Source organism: Anolis carolinensis, chromosome 6 (genome assembly GCF_035594765.1).
Source record: "Anolis carolinensis isolate JA03-04 chromosome 6, rAnoCar3.1.pri, whole genome shotgun sequence".
In the NCBI taxonomy this organism is placed as follows: Eukaryota; Metazoa; Chordata; class Lepidosauria; order Squamata; family Dactyloidae; genus Anolis; species Anolis carolinensis.
This window is the reverse complement of record NC_085846.1, coordinates 76,231,208-76,251,196: the sequence shown is the minus strand read 5'-3', so window position 1 is coordinate 76,251,196 and position 19,989 is coordinate 76,231,208. Positions and strand designations below refer to the sequence as shown.

The following is a 19,989-nucleotide window of genomic DNA, read 5'->3' as shown; positions in this document are numbered from 1 at the left end:
TACCTATGGTCATTGACCTGCCCCCTGTCCTAAACTTTAGACTTAGGGTTGACCTAAGTCTACCTGCTCTTTGGAGGTCTTTTCGCTTACCTATGGTCTTATGAGACCATCTAGATGGCTTTTGGAGGTCACTTTCCTTACCTATGGACTTATGAGACCATCTAGATGGTCTTTGGAGGTCTCTTTGCTTACCTATGGACTTATGAGACCATCTAGATGGTCTTTGGAGGTCTCTTTGCTTACCTACGGTCTTATGAGACCATCTAGATGGTCTTTGGAGGTCTCTTCACTTACCTATGGTCTTATGAGACCATCTAGATCAGTGGTCCCCAAACTTTTTAAACAGGGGGCCAAGTGCACGATCCTTTGGACCATTGGAGGGCTGGACTATAGTTGGCCACCGAGCAATAATAATAATAATAAAAAATAACAACAACAATAATAAAAAAGAGGGTTGGAAGAGACCCTTTGGGTCATTGAGTCCAATCCCCTTCTGCCTTTGTGCACCGAAAGTACAATCAAAGCACCCCTGACAGATGGCCACCCAGCCTCAATGTTAATAATAATAATAATAATAATAATAATAATAATAATAATAATAATAATAATAAAGAGGGTTGGAAGAGACCCCTTGGGCCATTTAGTCCAATCCCCTTCTGCCTTTGTGCACCAAAAGCACAAGCAAAGCACCCCTGATAGATGACCACCCAGCCTCAATGTTAATAATAATAATAATAATAATAATAATAATAATAATAATAATAATAATAATAATAAATACATCACACAGGCCTAGACACTTGGGAAGTATTTGTTATACAAAATCCAGCATATCTATCTTTGTTTGCTGTGTCATACAATGTTGTTGTGTCAATAATAATAATAATAATGGTTGTAAGAGAAGAAGAGACCCCTTGGGTCATTTAGTCCAACCCCCTTCTGCCCTTGTGCTGTGGGGGCTGGATAAATAGCTTCGATGGGCCGCATCTGGCCCCCGGGGCCTTAGTTTGGGGACCCCTGATCTAGATGGTCTTTGGAGGTCTCTTTGCTTACCTATGGTCTTATGAGATCGTCTAGATCAGGGGTCCCCAAACTAAGGCCCTCCAAGGTCATTGACCTGGCCCCTGTCCTAAACTTGACCTAAGTCTGAAATGACTTGAAGGCACACAACAACAACAATCTTAATTTTGGGCTATTTCATCACAGTCCCCCCCCCCCCCCCCCCCAAAACAGTCTGAGGGACTGTGAATCGGCCCTCCACTTAAAAAGTTTGAGGACCCCTGGCCAAGACTATTGTGGAAAGGGAGATAGCTCAGCCTCCCCACTCACTGTCCTCCTTGGGTTACCTGCCATTGGGCTTCACCCTGCCTTGGATGGACTGCTCAAGGGCCCGAGACAGGTGCCTGGTTGCCCATAGTAGCCCTATAGTAGCCCCTTCCCTCCCTGGAAAGTGTGTCACTGGGTGAAAGGGGCTGGCAGGTAAGGGAGAGGAGGGGAGAAGAGAAGAGGAGAGGAGGGAGGCACGTGGGTCAGAGCCTCCTCCTCCTCCTCCTTTTTTGCCTGGAAGGAGGAGGAGGAAGAGAAGGAGGAGGAGGAAGCAGCAGCTCCAGGAGTCAGCTCAGCAAGAAAACTTCCCCAGGAAAGAGCTACTCACTCAACCCACGAGGCAGAGCCACGCAGAGGTCCCAGGCGCCTCCCTTGAGCCCGGCTGCCGCAGTGGCTCTGCCTCCCTCCCTCCCTCCTTTCCTTCCTTCCTTGGCAGAGAAAGACAGGAGAGAAGGAGGAAGGGGATCCCCGAAGGAAAGCGCCCCAAACCTCGCTGCTTTCTCCACCCGAGAACCCAAGAAAGAGAACGGGGAAGCCATGGAGCTCAATGCAGGTGAGTGGGGGTCGCTTCGGATCACTGATTGAAAGAGAAGTGGCCTCATAGGGAACCATAGGAGCTCAATGTAGCCAATAATTAAATATGATTAATTATTTAAAAAACATTGATTACGTTTTGATTCATTTTTAAAACTATTATTTAAAATATTTATTAGGTTTTTTTAATTATTTAACATCTTGAATGAATTAAAATGTTAAATTATTTTATGGGTTAAAATCCCAGGAGAGAGAGGCATTGCAAAAGCTTTCTCTATATCTTTCCCTTTCAAAACCTATTCCTTCTGGGATTTTAATTTATAACAATAATAGTAATAATAATAATGTAAGAAGGAAGAGGAATTGAAAGAAGAGGCGGCCTTATTGGGGTGCATCAAATTAATTAATACAGTTTGACCCACTTCAACCTGGCTCATTGCTATGGGATGCTGGGTGGTGTAGTCGTTTGATGCCTCGCCAAACTGCAAAACCCAAGGTCCCACAGAATCGAGTTCAAAGCGGTGTCAAACTCCATTAATTCTACAATGTGGACTCGGTCTCTTTCTGTGTCTTGTATTTTGTTTTCATTGTAGGATTGAGGTAGGGTTAATGATAGATGGGAGACCTATACGCGATTGGGATTCATTTGGGGCTGAAGCCCTTCCACAGCTGTAGCTGAAAAGCAATGGAGACCCCGCTCCCCTTTCCTCCCACTTCCTCGCCTTCTCGCCCTTCTTCTTCTTCCTCTCTGTCTTCACATGGACTCGCCGGCAGGGCCATGTGCGCCTCTTTGTTTACGTTCGGCGCGGCGCGCGTCCTGATTGGCCCGCCGTGGCTGTGACGTCGAGATTACATAATAAAGCCGGAGCGGCCTGGCCGGGAGACCGCGTGCGCGGCCACGTGAAGCCGGCGGCGGGCGGGCGACTCTTGTTTTGGTGACCTACATCCAGGGAGGTGAAGAGACAGGGACACGTGGGGGCGGGGACGGCGGCCGGAAGCCACGCCCACCGGCGATGTGGCCACGCCCCTCCCTCCCTCGCGTTCGATTGGTTCTCTTTCAGAGCCAGGATGGAACGGGTCTCGCTTGCGTTGGGAAGGGGGCGTGGTTAGAATCCTCAAAGTGGAATTCTGCAGTGCAACCCTATGCTGTCTGTCCTCCATATCCACGGATATCACTATCCACTGTAAATATATATATAGAAAAATCCCAAAAGCAAACCTTGTTTTTGCCATTTTGTATAAAGGACACCTTTTTTAAAACTTCATTATATATAATAAATAGCTGTGCCCTGCCACACGTTGCTGTGGCCAATTGGAATTGCACTGAATAGCCTTTGTGCTTCTAAGCCTGGACAGTTTGTATATAGGGGCCTCCTTGCTTGGGCTGGTTAAATGGGATGGAGTGGCCTGATGGCTTACAAACCTGAGGGTTATCCATGTAGGGTATATTCTGGTTGGGCTGGTTGAACAGGAGTGAATAGTCTTGCTGCTTGGAAGCCTGGCCGCTTTCTACCTTGTGGAATTGTTGGTTGGCCAGGTCGAATAGCAATAGTCTGAGTGCAGGAAGTATGAATGTTGGAATTAGTTACCTCGATTAGCATTGAATGGCCTTGCAGGTTCGAGGCCTGGCTGTTTCCTGGTTGAGGGAATCCTTTGTTGGGAGGTGTTAGCTGGGTCTGATTGTATTCTGTCTGGAATTCTCCTGTCTGGTGAGTGTTGATTTGTATTTATTGTCCTGATTTTAGAGATTATATTGTTCTGTTTTCTTATTAGAGCATTTTTTGGGGGTTTGCGGGTCCTGGTACCGTTTTGGGGGTTCAGTTGTGTTGTATGAACCTTGAGGCAAGGCTTTTGTGTTGTGTTGTCAAGTTTGGTGTTTCTGGGGTGCATAGTTGTGGTGTTATAGTCACGGCACAAATAACTTTACCTTTTTATATATAGTAGAGTCCCACTTATCCAAGCTTCTGGATTATCCAAACCATTTTTGTAGTCAATGTTTTCAATATATCGTGATATTTTGGTGCTAAATTCGTAAATACAGTAATTGCAATATAACATTGCTGCATATTGAACTACTTTTTCTGTCAAATTTGTTGTATAACATGATGTTTTGGTGCTTAATTTCTAAATTCATAACCTAATTTGATGTTTAATAGGTTTTTCCTTAATCCCTCCTTATTATCCAAGATATTCACTTATCCAAGCTTCTGCCGGCCCGTTTAGCTTGGATAAGTGAGACTCTACTGTATATATAATAATGGGACATGAGCCTCCACGGGATACCAAGGTCACACAATATGCAGATACAGTAGAGTCTCACTTATCCAACATAAACGGGCCAGCAGAATGTTGGATAAATGAATATGTTGGATAATGAGAGATTAAGAAAAAGCCTATTAAGCATCAAAATAGGTTATGATTTTACAAATTAAGCACCAAAAGATCATGTTATTCAACAAATTTGACAGAAAAGGTAGCTCATTACACATTAATGCTATGTAGTAATTACTGTATTTACGAATTTAGCACCAAAATATCACAATGCATTGAAAACATTGACTACAAAAATGCGTTGGATAATCCAGAATGTTGGATAAGTGAGACTACTGTATATCTTAACCTTTAAATCCAGGAAATAGCTTCATGATTTCTTCTTTTCGGTTGAAATTGTCTACATGCTTGAAGATTTCAATGGCTTCTCTGTGTAGTCTGATATGGCGGTTGTTAGAGTGGTCCAGCATTTCTGTGTTCTCAAATAATATGCTGTGTCCAGGTTGCTCTGCTATGGCTTACTTCTCTAGTTGAGTTAGTCTATAGCCCCTTTCATGTTCCTTGATTCGTGTTTGGCCAATGCTGTGTTTGGTGGTCCCTATATAGACATGTCCACAGCTGCATGGTATACGGTAGACTCCTGCAGAGGTGAGAGGATCCCTCTTGCCCTTCACTGACCGTAGCATTTGTTGGATTTTCTTAGTAGGTCTGTAAATAGTTTGTAGGTTGTGTTTCTTCATCAGCTTGCCCATGCGATCAGTGGTTCCCTTGATGTATGCTAAGAACACTTTTCCTCTCGGTGGATCTTTGTCTTTACTCTCATGGCATGTTCTTGGCCTTGTAGCTCTTCTGATGTCTGTGGTGGAGTCTCCATTGGCCTGTAAAGCCCAGTTTAGGTGGTTCAGTTCCCCTTGAAGGAGGTGGGCTTCACATTCTTTTTGCACGGTCTGCCATGGCTTTAATTGTGTTTCTTTTTTGACTTAGGTGATGGTTGGAGTATTTATGTAGGCATCTATCTGTGTGTTAACTGTGTGGCCCAATTGTTGATTGGGTTTACAGATGACTAGGACATCTAGAAATGGCAGTTTCCTTTCATTTTTTTCTCCCATGGTGAATTGGATGTTTAGGTGGATGCTGTTAAGGTGGTCCAGGAACTTGTTTAGGTCTTCTCCATGGCTCCAAATGGTGAAGGTGTCATCCACATATCTGAACCATGTGGTGGGCTTTTTTATTGCCATTTCCTGGGCTTGTTCCATGTAGAAATTCGCAATGACTGGGCTAAGAGGGCTCCCCATGGCTACTACGTTTTCCTGTTCATAGAATTCATTGTCTCACTGGAAGTATCTTGTGGTGAGGCAATGGTGAAATAGGGCTGTGATGTCTACTGGGAAATTCTGGTTGTATAGTGTGATGGTGTCTGCTACCGGGACCTTGGTAAATAGAGATACCAAATCAAAGCTGATCAGTTTGTCATTGGTGTTAAGTTTGAGGTTGCCTGGACACGACATATTATTTGAGAATACAGAAATGCTGGACCATTCTAACAACCACCACGGCAGACTACACAGAGAAGCCATTGAAATCCACAAGCATGTGGATGATTTCAACAGGAAGGAGGAAACAATGAAAATGAACAAAATCTGGCTACCAGTATTAAAAAAAATTCTAAAATCAGAACAGTAAATAAGGAACAAAACTCAAAAGCAGGAATTCCATACAAGAAATTATCAGGGCCAGCTAACATCTCCCAATAAATTATTCCCTCAGGCAGGAAGCAGCCAGGCTTTGAATCTGCAAGGCCATTCAATGCTAATCAAGCTGGCATTCACACTTGCCTCAAATAGACAAATAGAGTTATTTCTCCCAACAGGATTTTCCACAGATATATAAGCCGCAGTTGACTAAGTTCCAACAGATCTCATAACCTCTGAGGATGCCTGCCAGAGATGTGGGTGAAACATCAGGAGAGAATGCTTCTGGAACATGGCCATACAGCCTGGAAAACTCACAGCAGACCAATGCAGTTTGGCATCGCTTTACTGGCCTTTGCTAAATGCTATGGGATCTTAGGAGTTGTTTACCTTTCTCTGCTGGTCCCTCACCAAACTGCAACTCCCATGATTCCAAAACATTGAGCCAGTGGTGTGAAACTGCATTAAATGGAGATGGTCGCTTTGTCTTTCTCCGAGGCTGACGGAGTGTGACTCTATCACTGGGTTTTCATGGCTGAGAAGGGATTCGAACCACTGTCTCCAGAGTCAGCCTCCAGTACTCAACACACAACGCCATGCTGGCTGCAGTCACATATCTTTCTTCTTAGAATCAGTGTACACTGCAAGGGACATCCAGTCCGACCTATTTAAATAGATACATACGTAGACACCTGCAAGCCATTCTCATTGGAGTCAGTAGGACTCAGTCCCATCAGAGTCTGGGGAGGATTACTTTAATCACATCTGTTCTCAACTGGGAGAACATTCCGCTGAAGATATTTCTCAGAAAGACCTGTCTGTAGGGGTTGCCTTGCTAAATCTCCTTTTGATCCTTCCGTAAAAGACACAAAGAGGGGCCGGATAGATGGAGGGTGAGATTAGAGAGGTAAGAAATACCAATGTTGTGTTTTATTAAAGCGGGGAACTATGTAAGCTGTAGGAGAAAGAGATGTAAGCAAGACATTTGGGTGATACTGACATCCAGACGAAGAGGCAAGGTGATTAAATCTCTCTAAATAGGTTAAGCTGTCTTCCGCAACTCACTTAATCTCATGGAGAGAAAAAGATCCATTGAATTCAGTTGTACTTTTGAGTGGATCATATTGCTTTACTCATTATAATATGTTCTGTTGTTTTCGGTGAGGTTTATTAACTTCACCGGAGAGCTTTTGAGATTTTATAGTTTGATCTAGGACAGAGCTGTATGTGTGCTTGCGTTCATTCCCGTTGAAATGCCTCATTGCTCAGGATCACGTTGTGTGCCCTGCCGGCTGCCTGCCGGGTGGATCTTTTCTATAGGATGGAGATCACCTGGTTGCTTCTGTGGTCGGAGCGTGAGGCGGTGCTCTTCCTGTGTGTGTGTTTGTGTGTGTATGCCCATGTGCCTTGAGTAGACAGGCTTGTTCGCACATGTTCAGGGACTGGTGACACTGGAAACGTAACAGGCCGGAGGAGGGTTGCGGAAGCGTCTTAGCTGATGACTGAACTCACAGAATAGAGAAAAGTCATGTGGTGCCACATGTATGGATTTCTAGGAGAGTTACATAACACGTGGGGCAGTTCGCCTGGGACTGAAAATTAGATTGATTTTATATTTCCTGAAAGTCTTGCGGAGGAGATGGTTCTTTCTCTCCCAATCTTGCAAACGAAGAGGAAGGGAGGGGGTGGCAGAATGGAAACTCCCGAATTTACCCTCCCCAGAGCCGTAATGTAAAATGAATTGAACTGAATATTAAATGAACACATCAGAAGTTGATTATGTAACATGATATGAAATGCAGCTGCAAGGAAAGATCTGAAATCGCTTCTAATTGGGTGCCTTTACTGCATTGAGCCAGGGTAGTTCAAGTGCTATCAAAACTATACTGATAGCACTTGAACTACCCTGGCTCAATGCAGTAGAGTCATGGGGTTTGTAGTTTGACAAGGTAGTTTGATAAGGTCTTTAGCCTTCCATGATAAATAGTGTTACTGCCTCACCAAACTACAATGATTTCATAGTATAGAGTCATGGCAGTTAAAGTGATCTCAAACAGCATTAATTCTGCCATGTAGATGCACCTTTTGACAGTGAACAGCAAGTAACAGCAATTAGGTTATTTCCTAATAATGTTTCCAGTTTTTCTTGGGCCTGGTTCTGTTGCGAATAACTAAAAAGAAAATGGATTCCCAAAATCACAAAGACACAAATCCACTACAAGCAGTAGTAAAACAATCGCAGAAGTAAATATTTTTGCAATGTATGTGCAACAACAATGAACATGTATACAAAGAACATAAGACTGTTATATGCACAGTGATAGATTATAGCCAAGAGAGTTCTACCAAAAAATCTTATAGCAATCCTTTTCTTCTGGAGAGCTGAGTAAAGATCTTCAAAGGATGTCAAGAGTTTATAACATGCTGTATAGAATATTCTTTCTTGCTTGGAATGAAGGCATCAAGCACAAAAACTTTGGAGCAGACGTCTCCGTAATAGCAGTAGTTACTTAGCTCTGAAAGTTTGTAATATTCACTGTGCTGGATATCTTTTCTTGTAAGGTAGAGTTATCAGTGTGAATGCTTTAGAGCAGACTTCTCCTTAAGAGCATTAGATTCCTTACTTTCTTGTAAGTAGAAGTTTATAAACCCAAATGTCTATGAAAGGATGATCCTGTAATAATACTATTGTGTGGAGCTTCCGCTTCCTTCTGGAGCATTTCCATGTAGAGGATTTCCAGACTGGTTTCGACTATATTAAGTCTTCCTCAGGTGGAAAAATAATTACAAAATTAAGTGGACATCAAGTTCTCCAAAATATTAAGTCTTCCTCAGGTGGAAGAGTATGAGATTTAAAAAGCCAATGGGATTTTGGTCTGCATAAATAGGAGTATAGTGTCTAGATCCAGGGACATTAAACTCCTATTTGTCCAGTTCTGGGCACCGCAGTTGAGGGGAGATGTTGACAAGCTGGAATGTGTCCAGAGGAAGGCAACTAAAATGATCACGGGTCTGGAGAACAAGCCCTATGAGGAGTGCTTAAAGAGCTGGGTATGTTTAGCTTACAGAAGAGAAGGCTGAGAGGAGACATGATAGACATGTATGAGGGGAAGTCATAGGGAGGAGGGAGCAAGCTTGTATTCTGCTGTCCTGGAGACTAGAGCGCAGAACCGTGGCATCAAACTACAGGAAAGGAGATTCCCCCTGAACATCAGGAAGAACTTCCTCTCTGTGAGAGCTGCTCAGCAGTGGAACTCTTTGCCCTGGAGTGTGGTGGAGGCTCCTTCTTTGGAGACTTTTAAGCAGAGGCTGGATGCCCATCTGTCGGGGGTGCTTTGAATGTGATTTTCTGCTTCTTGGCTGGGGGTTGGACTAGATGGCCCATGAGGTCTCTTCCAACTCTATGATTCTATGAATAGTGTGACACAGACATGGTGGAAAAGAAGTTTGTGTGCACACAAAGTTTTCCTGCATGGCAGGGAGTTGGACTGGATGGCCCTTGTGGTCTCTTCCAACTCCATGATTCTATGTATAAGAACTTTACTGGGTTCGATGGCAACTGTCTAGTTTCTTTTATGGCATTCTGTTTCTGGTAGTGGTCAGCTGCAACTTTCAGGAAAACTGACTCTTAGGATTTCAAACTAATAGCTGTTTCTTTTTGTTTCCCCATCATTCCAGGAGTCAGAGATACACTGCCATGGAATCTCTAGGTCAGTGGTTTTCAACATGGGGTCCCCAGACGTTTTTGTCCTTCAACTCCCAGAAATCCTAACAGCTGGTAAACTGGCTGGGATTTCTGGGAGTTGTAGGCCAAAAACATCTGTGGAACCCAAGTTGAGAACCATTGCTCTAGGTCATCCAATGTGGTTGTCTGGTTAGCTTCAAGTAGCAGTTCACAATAGGCTTGTGCTGGAGGACCTAGACCAGGGGTCCCCAAACTAAGTCCCAGATCTGCCCACCAAGGTCATTTACGTGGCCCCCGCTCTCAGTTTTAGACTTGGTCTTGCCCAAAGTCTGAAATGACTTGAAGGCACATAACAACAACAATCGTAATTAACTTGACTATCTAATTGGACAGAAGCAGGCCATACTTCCCATTTAAATCCTGATAGGTTTATGTTGGTTAATGTTTTTATTTTTAAATATTGTACTGTTCTTTCATTGTTGTTGTTGTTTTGCACTGCAAATAAGACACGTGCTGTGTGCATAAAAATTTGTATTTTTTTGAAATGATAATTATTCAGCCCCTCAACACTCTGAAGGATTGTGGACTGGCCCTCTGCTTAAAAAGTTTGAGGACCCCTGACCTAGACATTCATAGATAATTTTTCCTTTTCATGGGGATCCTGTCTCCCCATGAAAATTGTGGAAGGCTGACTACTTTCTCTTTCTCAGTTGCCTTGAATTCCATTATGGCAGATAGGTGGGATATAAATTCAATAAACAAAAAACAGTCTTTGTACTCTTCGGATATGCTGGACAACTGCATCCATAATTCCCAGCAAACATGACTATGCTGCTAACTGGGAGTGGTGTCATTTGTATTATAGCACATTTGGAGGTCACCAAGTCCCTTTCATACTTCAATAATGTTCAGTTTTGGACATCTCCCCCTCCTCAATTCAAAAGGCCTGAATCCTTTTGGTCATTTGGACTCTCCTTTTCTTTTGAGAAGAGGCAGCCAAAATTGTTCACATATTCCAGAATTAAGATATGTATATGGTAATGATTATTGTATGTGTGCAGGGTTTTGTGTGTGTAAAGAACAGGTTTTCCAGGTTCTGACCTGACAGTCCAAAAGCAGACACAAAGGAATCAACAAGAGAGATGCAGCACTATGTAAACAAATGTAAAACTCTTGTTTTCTTGATTTCTAACCTAGAGTTTGCCATCCTTGTTGCTGCTGAAACTAAGCTGACCCCAAGAATGGTCATAACTAGTCAGATCTTATTGAATATCATAACAATCTCATTTGCTGCTTTGTTATCCATTCATGTAGTTTGGTCACAGAACATTTTAGACCTCTTCTTAAGACAGTTTGTTTTCCCCATCCTGAATAATTTAGTGTTGAGATCATTAATTTTGTATGAGAAACAAAAATAGATCAAATAGAGCTAGCCTCAGTAGAGATCCTCCAACAACTCTACAGCTTCTTTGTCTCCTCTTTTAAAATTGTCCATTTCTATTATGCTTTCTATTATTCAACCCGTTTTTCTTTGGAGGTGTTTCTACCTCTTTGTATGGCTACTGTAAACACTTGCAAATGTTTGTGTGTTTTGTGTGTTAAATTGTCACCAAGTCTGTAGTACTACTAGATTACATAATGACTTCCTGCCAGAGCATGTGCCTAAAACTATTTTAATGAGTGTTAATGTATATCAGCCCGTTGCATTATGTACTCACGTGCCCTCATCTAGCTCTTGTCACATGTAATTGTGTGTGTGATTAATACTTCTAGAATGTGGCTATATGCACATCCCATTGAAAGCAATGCAGTGCACTGAAAGAGTTCCACACTTGGATCTATATTCCATTGTAATTTTAGATGGTTATCCAATTATGCCATCTGAGTTTCGTGTGTAATTTTTTCCATCTTGCAGAAGATAAATATCTTCTACTTTCTACAAATACAACCGAGAATGGATTGCTACAGTTGGTTGTGTTTCATGTTTAGACTTCCTCTGTCTTTTATGTGTTGAGTTTTTGTTATTTTTTTTACTACCTTAAATTTATTTTTAAACTAGCCTTTGCAATGCTATTTAGAAGAAATAGTCATTGTATGAATGCTCCTGTTAGAAAATGCATAAGGATGTGGGTGAACTAGAATTCCCATCATCCCAGATCAGTCCCCCCAAACCCCTCCATTATTTTCTGTCGATCATTGGGGGGGGGGGGGTCTGTGTGCCAAGTATGGTCCAGATCTGTTGTTGGCAGGAGTCACATTGCTCTCTGAAATGGGAGCTCTTATGGAAATCACCCACCAACATACATGCACACATACAAACATATTTTCACTTTTATTATAGACTAGCTTGGGGACCTGGCAGTGCCCAGGTCATTTGAGAAAGGCACTATTTGTCTTTGAATGTTAGGTATTCTCAGTTTGGAGTGAACTACAATTCCCAGAATTGTGGGTCAATCCTCCCCAAACCTTCCAGTATTCAAAGTTGGCCATTTTGGTTCTGTGTACCAAGTTTGGTCCAGATCCATCATTGTCTGGGTTCAGTTCTCTTTGGATGCGAGTGAACTACAACTCCCAGATTCAAGTCCAATTCCCACAAACCCCTGCAGTATGTTCAATTGGTCATGAGGCTTCTCTGTGCAAAGTTTGGTCCATTGTTGGTGGGGGTCACTGTATCTCTGGATGCAGGTGAACTATAACTCCCTTTCCCCCAAACTTGTCCAATATGTTCTGTTGGTTATGGGGGCTCTGTGTGCCAAGTTTGGTCCTCATCCATCATTGGTGGGGTTCAATTGCAGGTGAACTATAAATCCCAGTACCTACTACTCCCAAATGTCCAGGACCCAAAACCGTGCCATTATTCACAATTAGCCATGTTGGGTCTGTTTGCCAAGTTTGGTCCAGATCTGACATTGGCTGGGTTCAGTGTTTTCTGAATACGAGTGAACTGTAACTGTCGGATGCCAAATTCAGTCACCCCCCCCCCAAACCCCACCAGTATACAAAGTTGGCCGTGTTGGGTCTGTGTGGCAAATTTGGTCCAGATCCGTCACCTGCTGGGTTCAGTGTACTCTGAATACGGGTGAACTATAACTCTCTGATGCCAAGGTCAATCACCCACAAAGCCTGCCAGTATTTACAGTTGATCATGTTCGGTCAGTGTGCCAAGTTTGGTCCAGATCCATAACTTGCTGTGTTCCCTGAATACAGGTGAACTATAACTCCTGGGTGTCAAGCTCAATCACCCCCAAACCCTGTCAGCATGCAAATTTGGCCATGTTGGGTCTTTGCCAAGTTAGTTCCAGGTCCATCGTTGGTGGGGTTTAAAGTGCTCTTAGATTGCAGATGAACTATACATTCCAGTCCCTACAACTCCTATAAATCATGGTGAATTCTCCCCAAACCTCTCCAGTATGTTCAGTTGCTGATCAATTCCTCTGTTTGCTGTGTGTCACAGGAAAGGGTAGGGAAGGGTTAAGGGAGAGGCAGTGGGTGGAGTCATGCAAATAAAGAGAGAAAGGAACACTGGGATGTGCTAGCTGTAACCTGCAATGTCCTTGGAGGGAGTGACTTGGTGGCTCCTCAGAGCTGGGAACCATAGCCTGTTTGTGGAGGCTGGATGCTGGCTGTGTGAACAGACACTCGTGCCACATACACACATACAGATTTTCACTTGTATTATGTGTATCGTTAGATGTATTCATTGTGCTTGTAATCCATTGTTCGGACACAGAATGGATGAAGTTGTTGGAGAGAGCTCAGCATTTTGTGCAGAATTGTGAGGTAGCCAAGAAGGTGCATAAGTGGATTTATATATAGTCATCTTTCCAGTTTTCTAAAGGAAGAAAGCAAAAGAGAAAAAGTTATGCAGAACAAGTACTATTTTCCAGATCTTTTTGTATAAATAAATATGTTACTTATATTCTATTATAATAGCCATTGAATTTAGATTGGTGTAAATGTAGAGAAGCAAGTGCATTACTGGAACATTTCCATTTCCCACTATTCTCATTGTCTCTGCTGTGTTATTCTGAAAGCCCATCATTGCGGTGTCATTTTTTATTATGGTTTGATTCCATTTTTCTCACTGGAGCTAATGGGATTACGTATAAACTAAAGATTTTTCATAGTAGGAAAGCAATCTCGAATAAACCCTTGAGTGAAAAGGTTAGGATTTATACATTGCTTCAATAAAACCTTTCTTAAGAAATAATTTTGAACTGACTTTCCTATGGAGATGACATTAAATCTTCATAAAATCACTTACAGTGTCAAAAGGAAATTTAGGATTAAAGTTTGAGCATACTCCAGATTAAGTGTCATTGCTCTAACAGGGCTTGTTTCTGAGTAGTGTATTCTATAGCTTCATGCTATAAGCGTGTAATCCTTTATAACTTTTTACTTAGGTGCGACAGCAAGCCTCCTGACTGTTGCTTCTCCTCCTCCCTCCCCCGAGCGGAGCCGTTCCATGGAAGTGGGAAGCCTTGGTGTCTTCATTTTAGGCCTGTTCCTCGGGTTATTTGGGGTGCTGATTCAGAAAATTGCATTGGATAGACCACATAAGCTCTAGATTATTAAATATGGTTTTCTATAGGCGAACAGATGGCAACTACTGGATGGCATATGTTCTGTATCAGAAACTAGAGGCAATGTGGTCTATCCAATGCAATTTTCTGAATCAACATCCCAAATAACCAAAACAAATCTGAAGTTGACCAAAAACTCATTAGTAACTCTTTTGGTACTAATGTTGGAAAGTGGTCCCCGGTCAAGAAAAGGTTTTGGGAACCACTGCTTTAGACTAAAATCTGGAGCCAACTCACCACTTTAATGGGATGAAAGCTCCAGTCACTGAAACCTTCTTTTCACACAAAGTGTACTTTAAACAGGTTTCTTGACCTGAAATTTGAGCTATATTTTTGAAAACCAGAGAAAGGTCATTTGCAAGTTTTGCAATTGTGCAAGGGTGTGTGACCTCATTTTTGCCAATTGTCAGGTGGATATAAGTAGCCAATGTTTTTTGTTGGGGGACGGGGTTGTAAAATAAAGTATACTGTAACCATAAAATATGCAACTTTATTTTGGAACAGTTTGTTTATTCTAAGGGTTGTGTTTGCTTGAGTGATCATTTGTTTGTGATTGGACTTGTATGCAGAAAAAGGGATCTTGCTCAGTTTCTTTTCATGAAAGAACAAATATGCAGCTCTCTGACCTCTAATGCTTTCACTCAGTTTTTGTTAGAATAACCAGGTAAAATTTCAAAAGCACTTAAGTTGTGTAGGAAGCTGCACCCTGCTGAAAACATATAGGGTATGGACACTAAAGGCTTCCATTACCAACTGCTTTATCTGAAATTGACCCATTGTTGACCATAGGACCACTCTATAGAAAGCTATGAGAATTGTAGCCTAAGTTATTTAGGTTTTCATGAAAAAATAACCTTTATGGTATGCCTATATTACAGACAGGTTTAACCATGATTTGGTTTCCAGAGAGAATCATGGAAACCATACTGTGTAGCACAGCTAAGGATTTCCACCAGCCCTGTTCTGAAATTCTATTGCACAATTCTCTTCAGTACCCATTACTGCTCAGACTATTGGCTGTTGATGATGTTGTTTCTATGTTATTGTCTTGTTGTAATGTCGTTGATTTTATTGAGTTATGTTTTAATCCGCCCTGAGTCCCTTCGGGGAGATGGATGTGGGATATAAAAATAAAATTATTATTGTTGTTGTTGTTGTAATCCATTCTAGGGTATTTGCAAGAATAGGGCATAGGTAAAATAAGTACAGTAGAATCTCACTTATCCAACATAAACGGGCCAGCAGAACGTTGGATAAGCGAATATGTTGGCTAATAAGGAGGGATTAAGGAAAAGCCTATTAAACATCAAATTAGGTTATGATTTTACAAATTAAACACCAAAACATCATGTTATACAACAAATTTGACAGAAAAGGTAGTTCAATACGCAGTAATGCTATGTAGTAATTACTGTATTTACGAATTTAGCACCAAAATATCCCGATGTATTGAAAACATTGACTACAAAAATGCATTGGATAATCCAGAATGTTGGATAAATGAGACTCTACTGTAAAATATTAATCATGCAGCACTGCTATGAGTAATTTATTACTTATGTATTACACTTTTTTATTTCTTTTTAATTAGTGCTCATAATTTTTATAGTATCTGCTGTCCAATAGACATACCAAACAAAAACATACATTTTGTTCTTTCCAGTTATAAACACTTTGAATGAATGAATGTAATGAACTGTTTCTTATTTGCGGGAGTAATTATGGAATTTGAAAAGCAAGAAAGGCAATATTTATGGTTACCTAATACTGAAAACTAAGAAGACATTATGCATGAGGATCTGAGGAAGAGACACTTGCTAACTGTTTTCCAAATTCGGAGGTTTGAGTTTGACGTACCCATTCCTGCCTTCTTTCTGCAGGTGGTGTGATCACTTACATCAGTTCTTCAAGCTCAGCATCTAGCCCTGCCTCATGTCACAGCGAGGGCTCAGAGAGCAGCTTCCAATCCTCCTCTTCGCCTGTCCCAACATCTCCAAACAGTTCTCCTTCGGAGAGCAGCTGCAACATCAAGAGCAGAGAAGTCTTCAAAGAAGCCACAAAGAGTGACCAACTAGATGATCGAATTAAAGCAAACCATTCAAGTCCAAAAGGACAAATCAAGGGTCACAGTGGACTTACAAGTACGTATTCTTGTAGCCATAGCTGCTTCTTCACTTAGGGTGGGTCCATACTTCATGCTTCCCAGTCTCCAATCTATGGTTTGGAGATTTGGGGTGTGTTTTAAACCACCTTCTTCCCCTTGTCTCCCATATGTAAAATCAATCTCCCTTTCCATGGTTGAATATTCTGTCTGAATTGAGTCTAACCTGGTTCTGACCCTAAATCAGGTTTTGGAAAAAATCTCAGAATCATTGTTTCTTATTATACCTTGGAAGCAAGCCTAGTTTGCATCTTCTAATTCAGACATAGTGGCACACAGTTGTTATAGTCAACCATAGAAGGGGTGAGTGGAAGACACCTGTGTGGTGAATTCTTAGTTTCCAAAATATGTATTGGTAAACGTGACACCCAAACCTTCCCTTTATGTGTTTGCACTAAATAAGTATGATATTTGAGGCCTGACAGCATCCACTGCCTTGAGCCTGTAGCACTTAATCTTCAGCACTTAACCTCTAACTTCCTTCCTTCTAGATAGACTGTAGCTCTGGTATTCAACCTCTGGCAAACTGGAGCTCCTGCCTCACAGTGCAAAGTGGTGCCAACAGGCCATGTTGTCCTGGGGCCCACAAGTAAGTTTGAAGTCAAGACCTGACCATAAAAGGAATCCCCAACCCACCCACTCACTTAAGCCTTAATATCCCTATCAAGAACACTCTCTCCTCCCATGAGTTATATAAAGATTGCTTATTAAAAAACTCAATTTATTCTCATTGGAAATTGTAGCAAAAATCAAACTGAAAATATCTGGAGTTTGATCGTACTGTAGACTGTTTGCAGCGGGAAATCAAAAAATCCCCAATAATTATAAAATGCAACTCATCGCTCACAGATTTGAGAATTCAGAATCCCCCAACAGGGAATCAAAGCTGGTATCAAATAAGGAAAGAAATAGTGTCACTCCAAAACTAACCCCATCCCGACACACATTGTTTTATAAATCAAATATATGTTGTAAATCTTAAGATTCCTTCAGAGTAAAGTCAATTAAAATTAATTTTGCACAATGTAAAATTCACTTCAGTGACACCCAAATCTTCCTGCTTATGTGATTTTTAACATACAGAGTTGTCCCACACGAGTTCAGATTCTGTGTTCATTACTGTATAATCTTGTTGAAAACGGCACCAAGGAGAGTTCTCCATCACCTGGTATTTTATCCTAGCAATACCATGGATTAGATCCAAGACAATCTCATGTATGCGGTCCATGTGCTCTCATTCAGCAACTGCCTGCAGCTTTGCAGTACATAAATACTAACATGCTCACAATATTGGATTAAAGTAACTAACCTTGAGACAAGAAATTAATATCTTTGCTCTGTAGTTCTGATATATAATTTAAAATATATTTATTACACTGGTGTCAGAAGTAATAGATCATGAGAAGCATCAAATGTAAGCATGAATATTTTAATGTTTGTTAGTAAATAGTTCCTGTCTTACCTACTACATCTAACAACCCATATCTGTTCTTTCCAATTTATTTCAATGGTAATTTAGTAGCTTATTAGCCATTTTTGTAAATTTCATCAATTTTTTTCCAGACCAGCAAGTTAAACACAAGAGACTAGAAATTAATGTTTTTTTTATTTCCATTTTCTTATAATCTTCCTAACTATTGGTTCTTTAATCTTTTTTTTACCATACTTGTCCTTTCAACATGACTTATGGGTAAAACCAAACACCAAATATAATTTTCACTGAGTTTCTAAAAGGCATTTGGTAATGTATATGTGGGTGCACTGGATAGTAAAAAAAATATTGCCAAAGAATATAGTTTTCAAATGACCTCAGATCAATTAAGTTAAAAGCATCATATAAACAATACTATAAATCATCAATCAAGAGTCGAATCCTATATATTTACACCAGTGTGTGTATTGCAGGGGATGGAATCATACAGCCCTCCAGGTTTTGTTGGACTACTACTTCCAGCATCCTCAACCATTGCCTGTGCAGTTTATAACTACTGGGAGATGTTGACAAATAGTGTCTGCATGATTTCATCAATTTCTTCATGGTTTATGCAGGCATTACAACATACAGTAGTCTCAGTGTGTGTCTGTTTCAGTTCTGAGACCTTCTGCGGATTTGAAAAAATATGATAACGCCCCATATTATTAGATGCTGGCTGCACGAGGGTGTACACTTCAGTGTGTTCACATTTACATTGTCACCATTTACTAATATGGTCCATGAGGATCCTCAGTTGCTGGATATCAGGGATTCATATGTCATGGATCCAGAGGGCCCACCATAATGTCACTGCTGTGCTAATGTTGCAATGATTTGTGACACAGAACAGATGTCTCTTCTATTGTTCTGTTCCAAGCAATTTTATCTTTTCCAGTAAGTCGTATTGATGACTAACAATGTCCTCAATCCAGTTGTTAGTTCTAACTATAGGTGATCCATTGGTAAGGCAGCATTTCCGTTCATGTGAAAGTTCTGTTCATTCAACTCTAAGTAGGCCTAGTGTTTTCATTTGGGTTTGCTTCTGTAAATCTGAGCCAACAAAATGTGAAATGAAATTTTCTGTAGCAGATCTTGGACAATGAGTCCCAAGCATCCTGGCTGTTGTGGCCACAAAGGAGGGCAACATATACCATCAGACCTCCTCAGTTAGTCACGCTTCCGATGCATTTGACAAATGTCATCACTCCAAAACTGACATAACACTGCTGGTTACAAATGATGGAAATTGTAGTCCTACACACCTGGAGGGCACCTGGTTGGGAGGTAAAATCTAGGCAACAAGGTATTATTTTACTTAAAATTATGCCAATTTAAACCGACTGCTGAATTCTATATATAAATTCATATTTTTGCATTCATTTCAAAGAACAAAAAGCAAAAGAAGGGCGTTCTGAATTTTATTTTTTTATTTTTGTCTAGAATTAGTCCAGTTCATTGAACCTTTCATTTTGTAAAAAATAATGTAAATCTGATATATGTGTATGTTTTCTTCCATAGTATTTGTACTGGGTTTTCATGCTACTGTTTATATTTGTAGAATTTAATGGCATGGTGCTACTGTGTAAAGTCTGTGGAGATGTTGCTTCAGGATTTCACTATGGGGTCCATGCCTGTGAAGGCTGCAAGGTAAAATATATACTATTTAAATAATAATATTGTCCACATTATTATACAATAATTAATTATATTATATATAATTATTATAAATATAGACATGTCTCCATGGAGCAATTGCCAGGTACAATTTCGAAGATGTGCAGTAATTCATGTAGAGATGAAAAGTATAGTTTTAATAATGTTTCTTGTACTTCCCTTCCACAAATGGCCAGCATTTGGGAAACATGATTGGGAAAATAATACAGAGTCAAAATCTTTGCAGTTTTTGTCTAGTATTTCCACATGCCATGGTATATTGGAAATGTAGCTGTAAAGAAGTGTGTTTTTATTTTGATTTATAGATGTCATGTTTAATTTTGTTTTAAAAGTCATGTTTAACTATGTTTAAAAGGGTAAGTATTAGTTACCAGTGCATAGGGGATGGTAACCAGCTCAGCATTCTGAGGCAGGTTGCCATAGTAACGAGGGCGGAGCCAACCACCGTTTGGAGGAAAGAAAGGGAATGTTTTAAAAACAGTTTAGTCTGTGATTTTTAGTCACAGGGAAGACACTGGTTCCAAGTTAGGGAAACCAGGGAAGCTCAGACCTCTATTTGTGTCAAATCAAGCAAGTTAAGTGACTTGTTT

At 40.9% G+C, this 19,989-nt stretch overlaps 1 protein-coding gene across 2 annotated transcripts in view; it reads left to right on the top strand.

Annotated features, from left to right (window-relative positions):
- The first annotated feature begins 1,560 nt into the window (after positions 1–1,560).
- nr1d2 (nuclear receptor subfamily 1 group D member 2) overlaps positions 1,561–19,989 on the top strand; it is a 30,366-nt gene continuing 11,937 nt past the window's right edge. The window contains exons 1-3 of one of the 2 annotated variants that reach the window (XM_008118961.3): positions 1,561–1,879; positions 15,971–16,231; positions 19,284–19,372. In XM_008118961.3, coding sequence (XP_008117168.2) covers positions 1,864–1,879; positions 15,971–16,231; positions 19,284–19,372 — 366 coding nt within the window. In that variant the 5' untranslated portion in view covers positions 1,561–1,863. Of the gene's footprint in view, positions 1,880–15,970; positions 16,232–16,742; positions 16,841–19,283; positions 19,373–19,989 lie in introns of those variants that run through there. The other variant, XM_016996727.2, reaches the window with a different exon arrangement.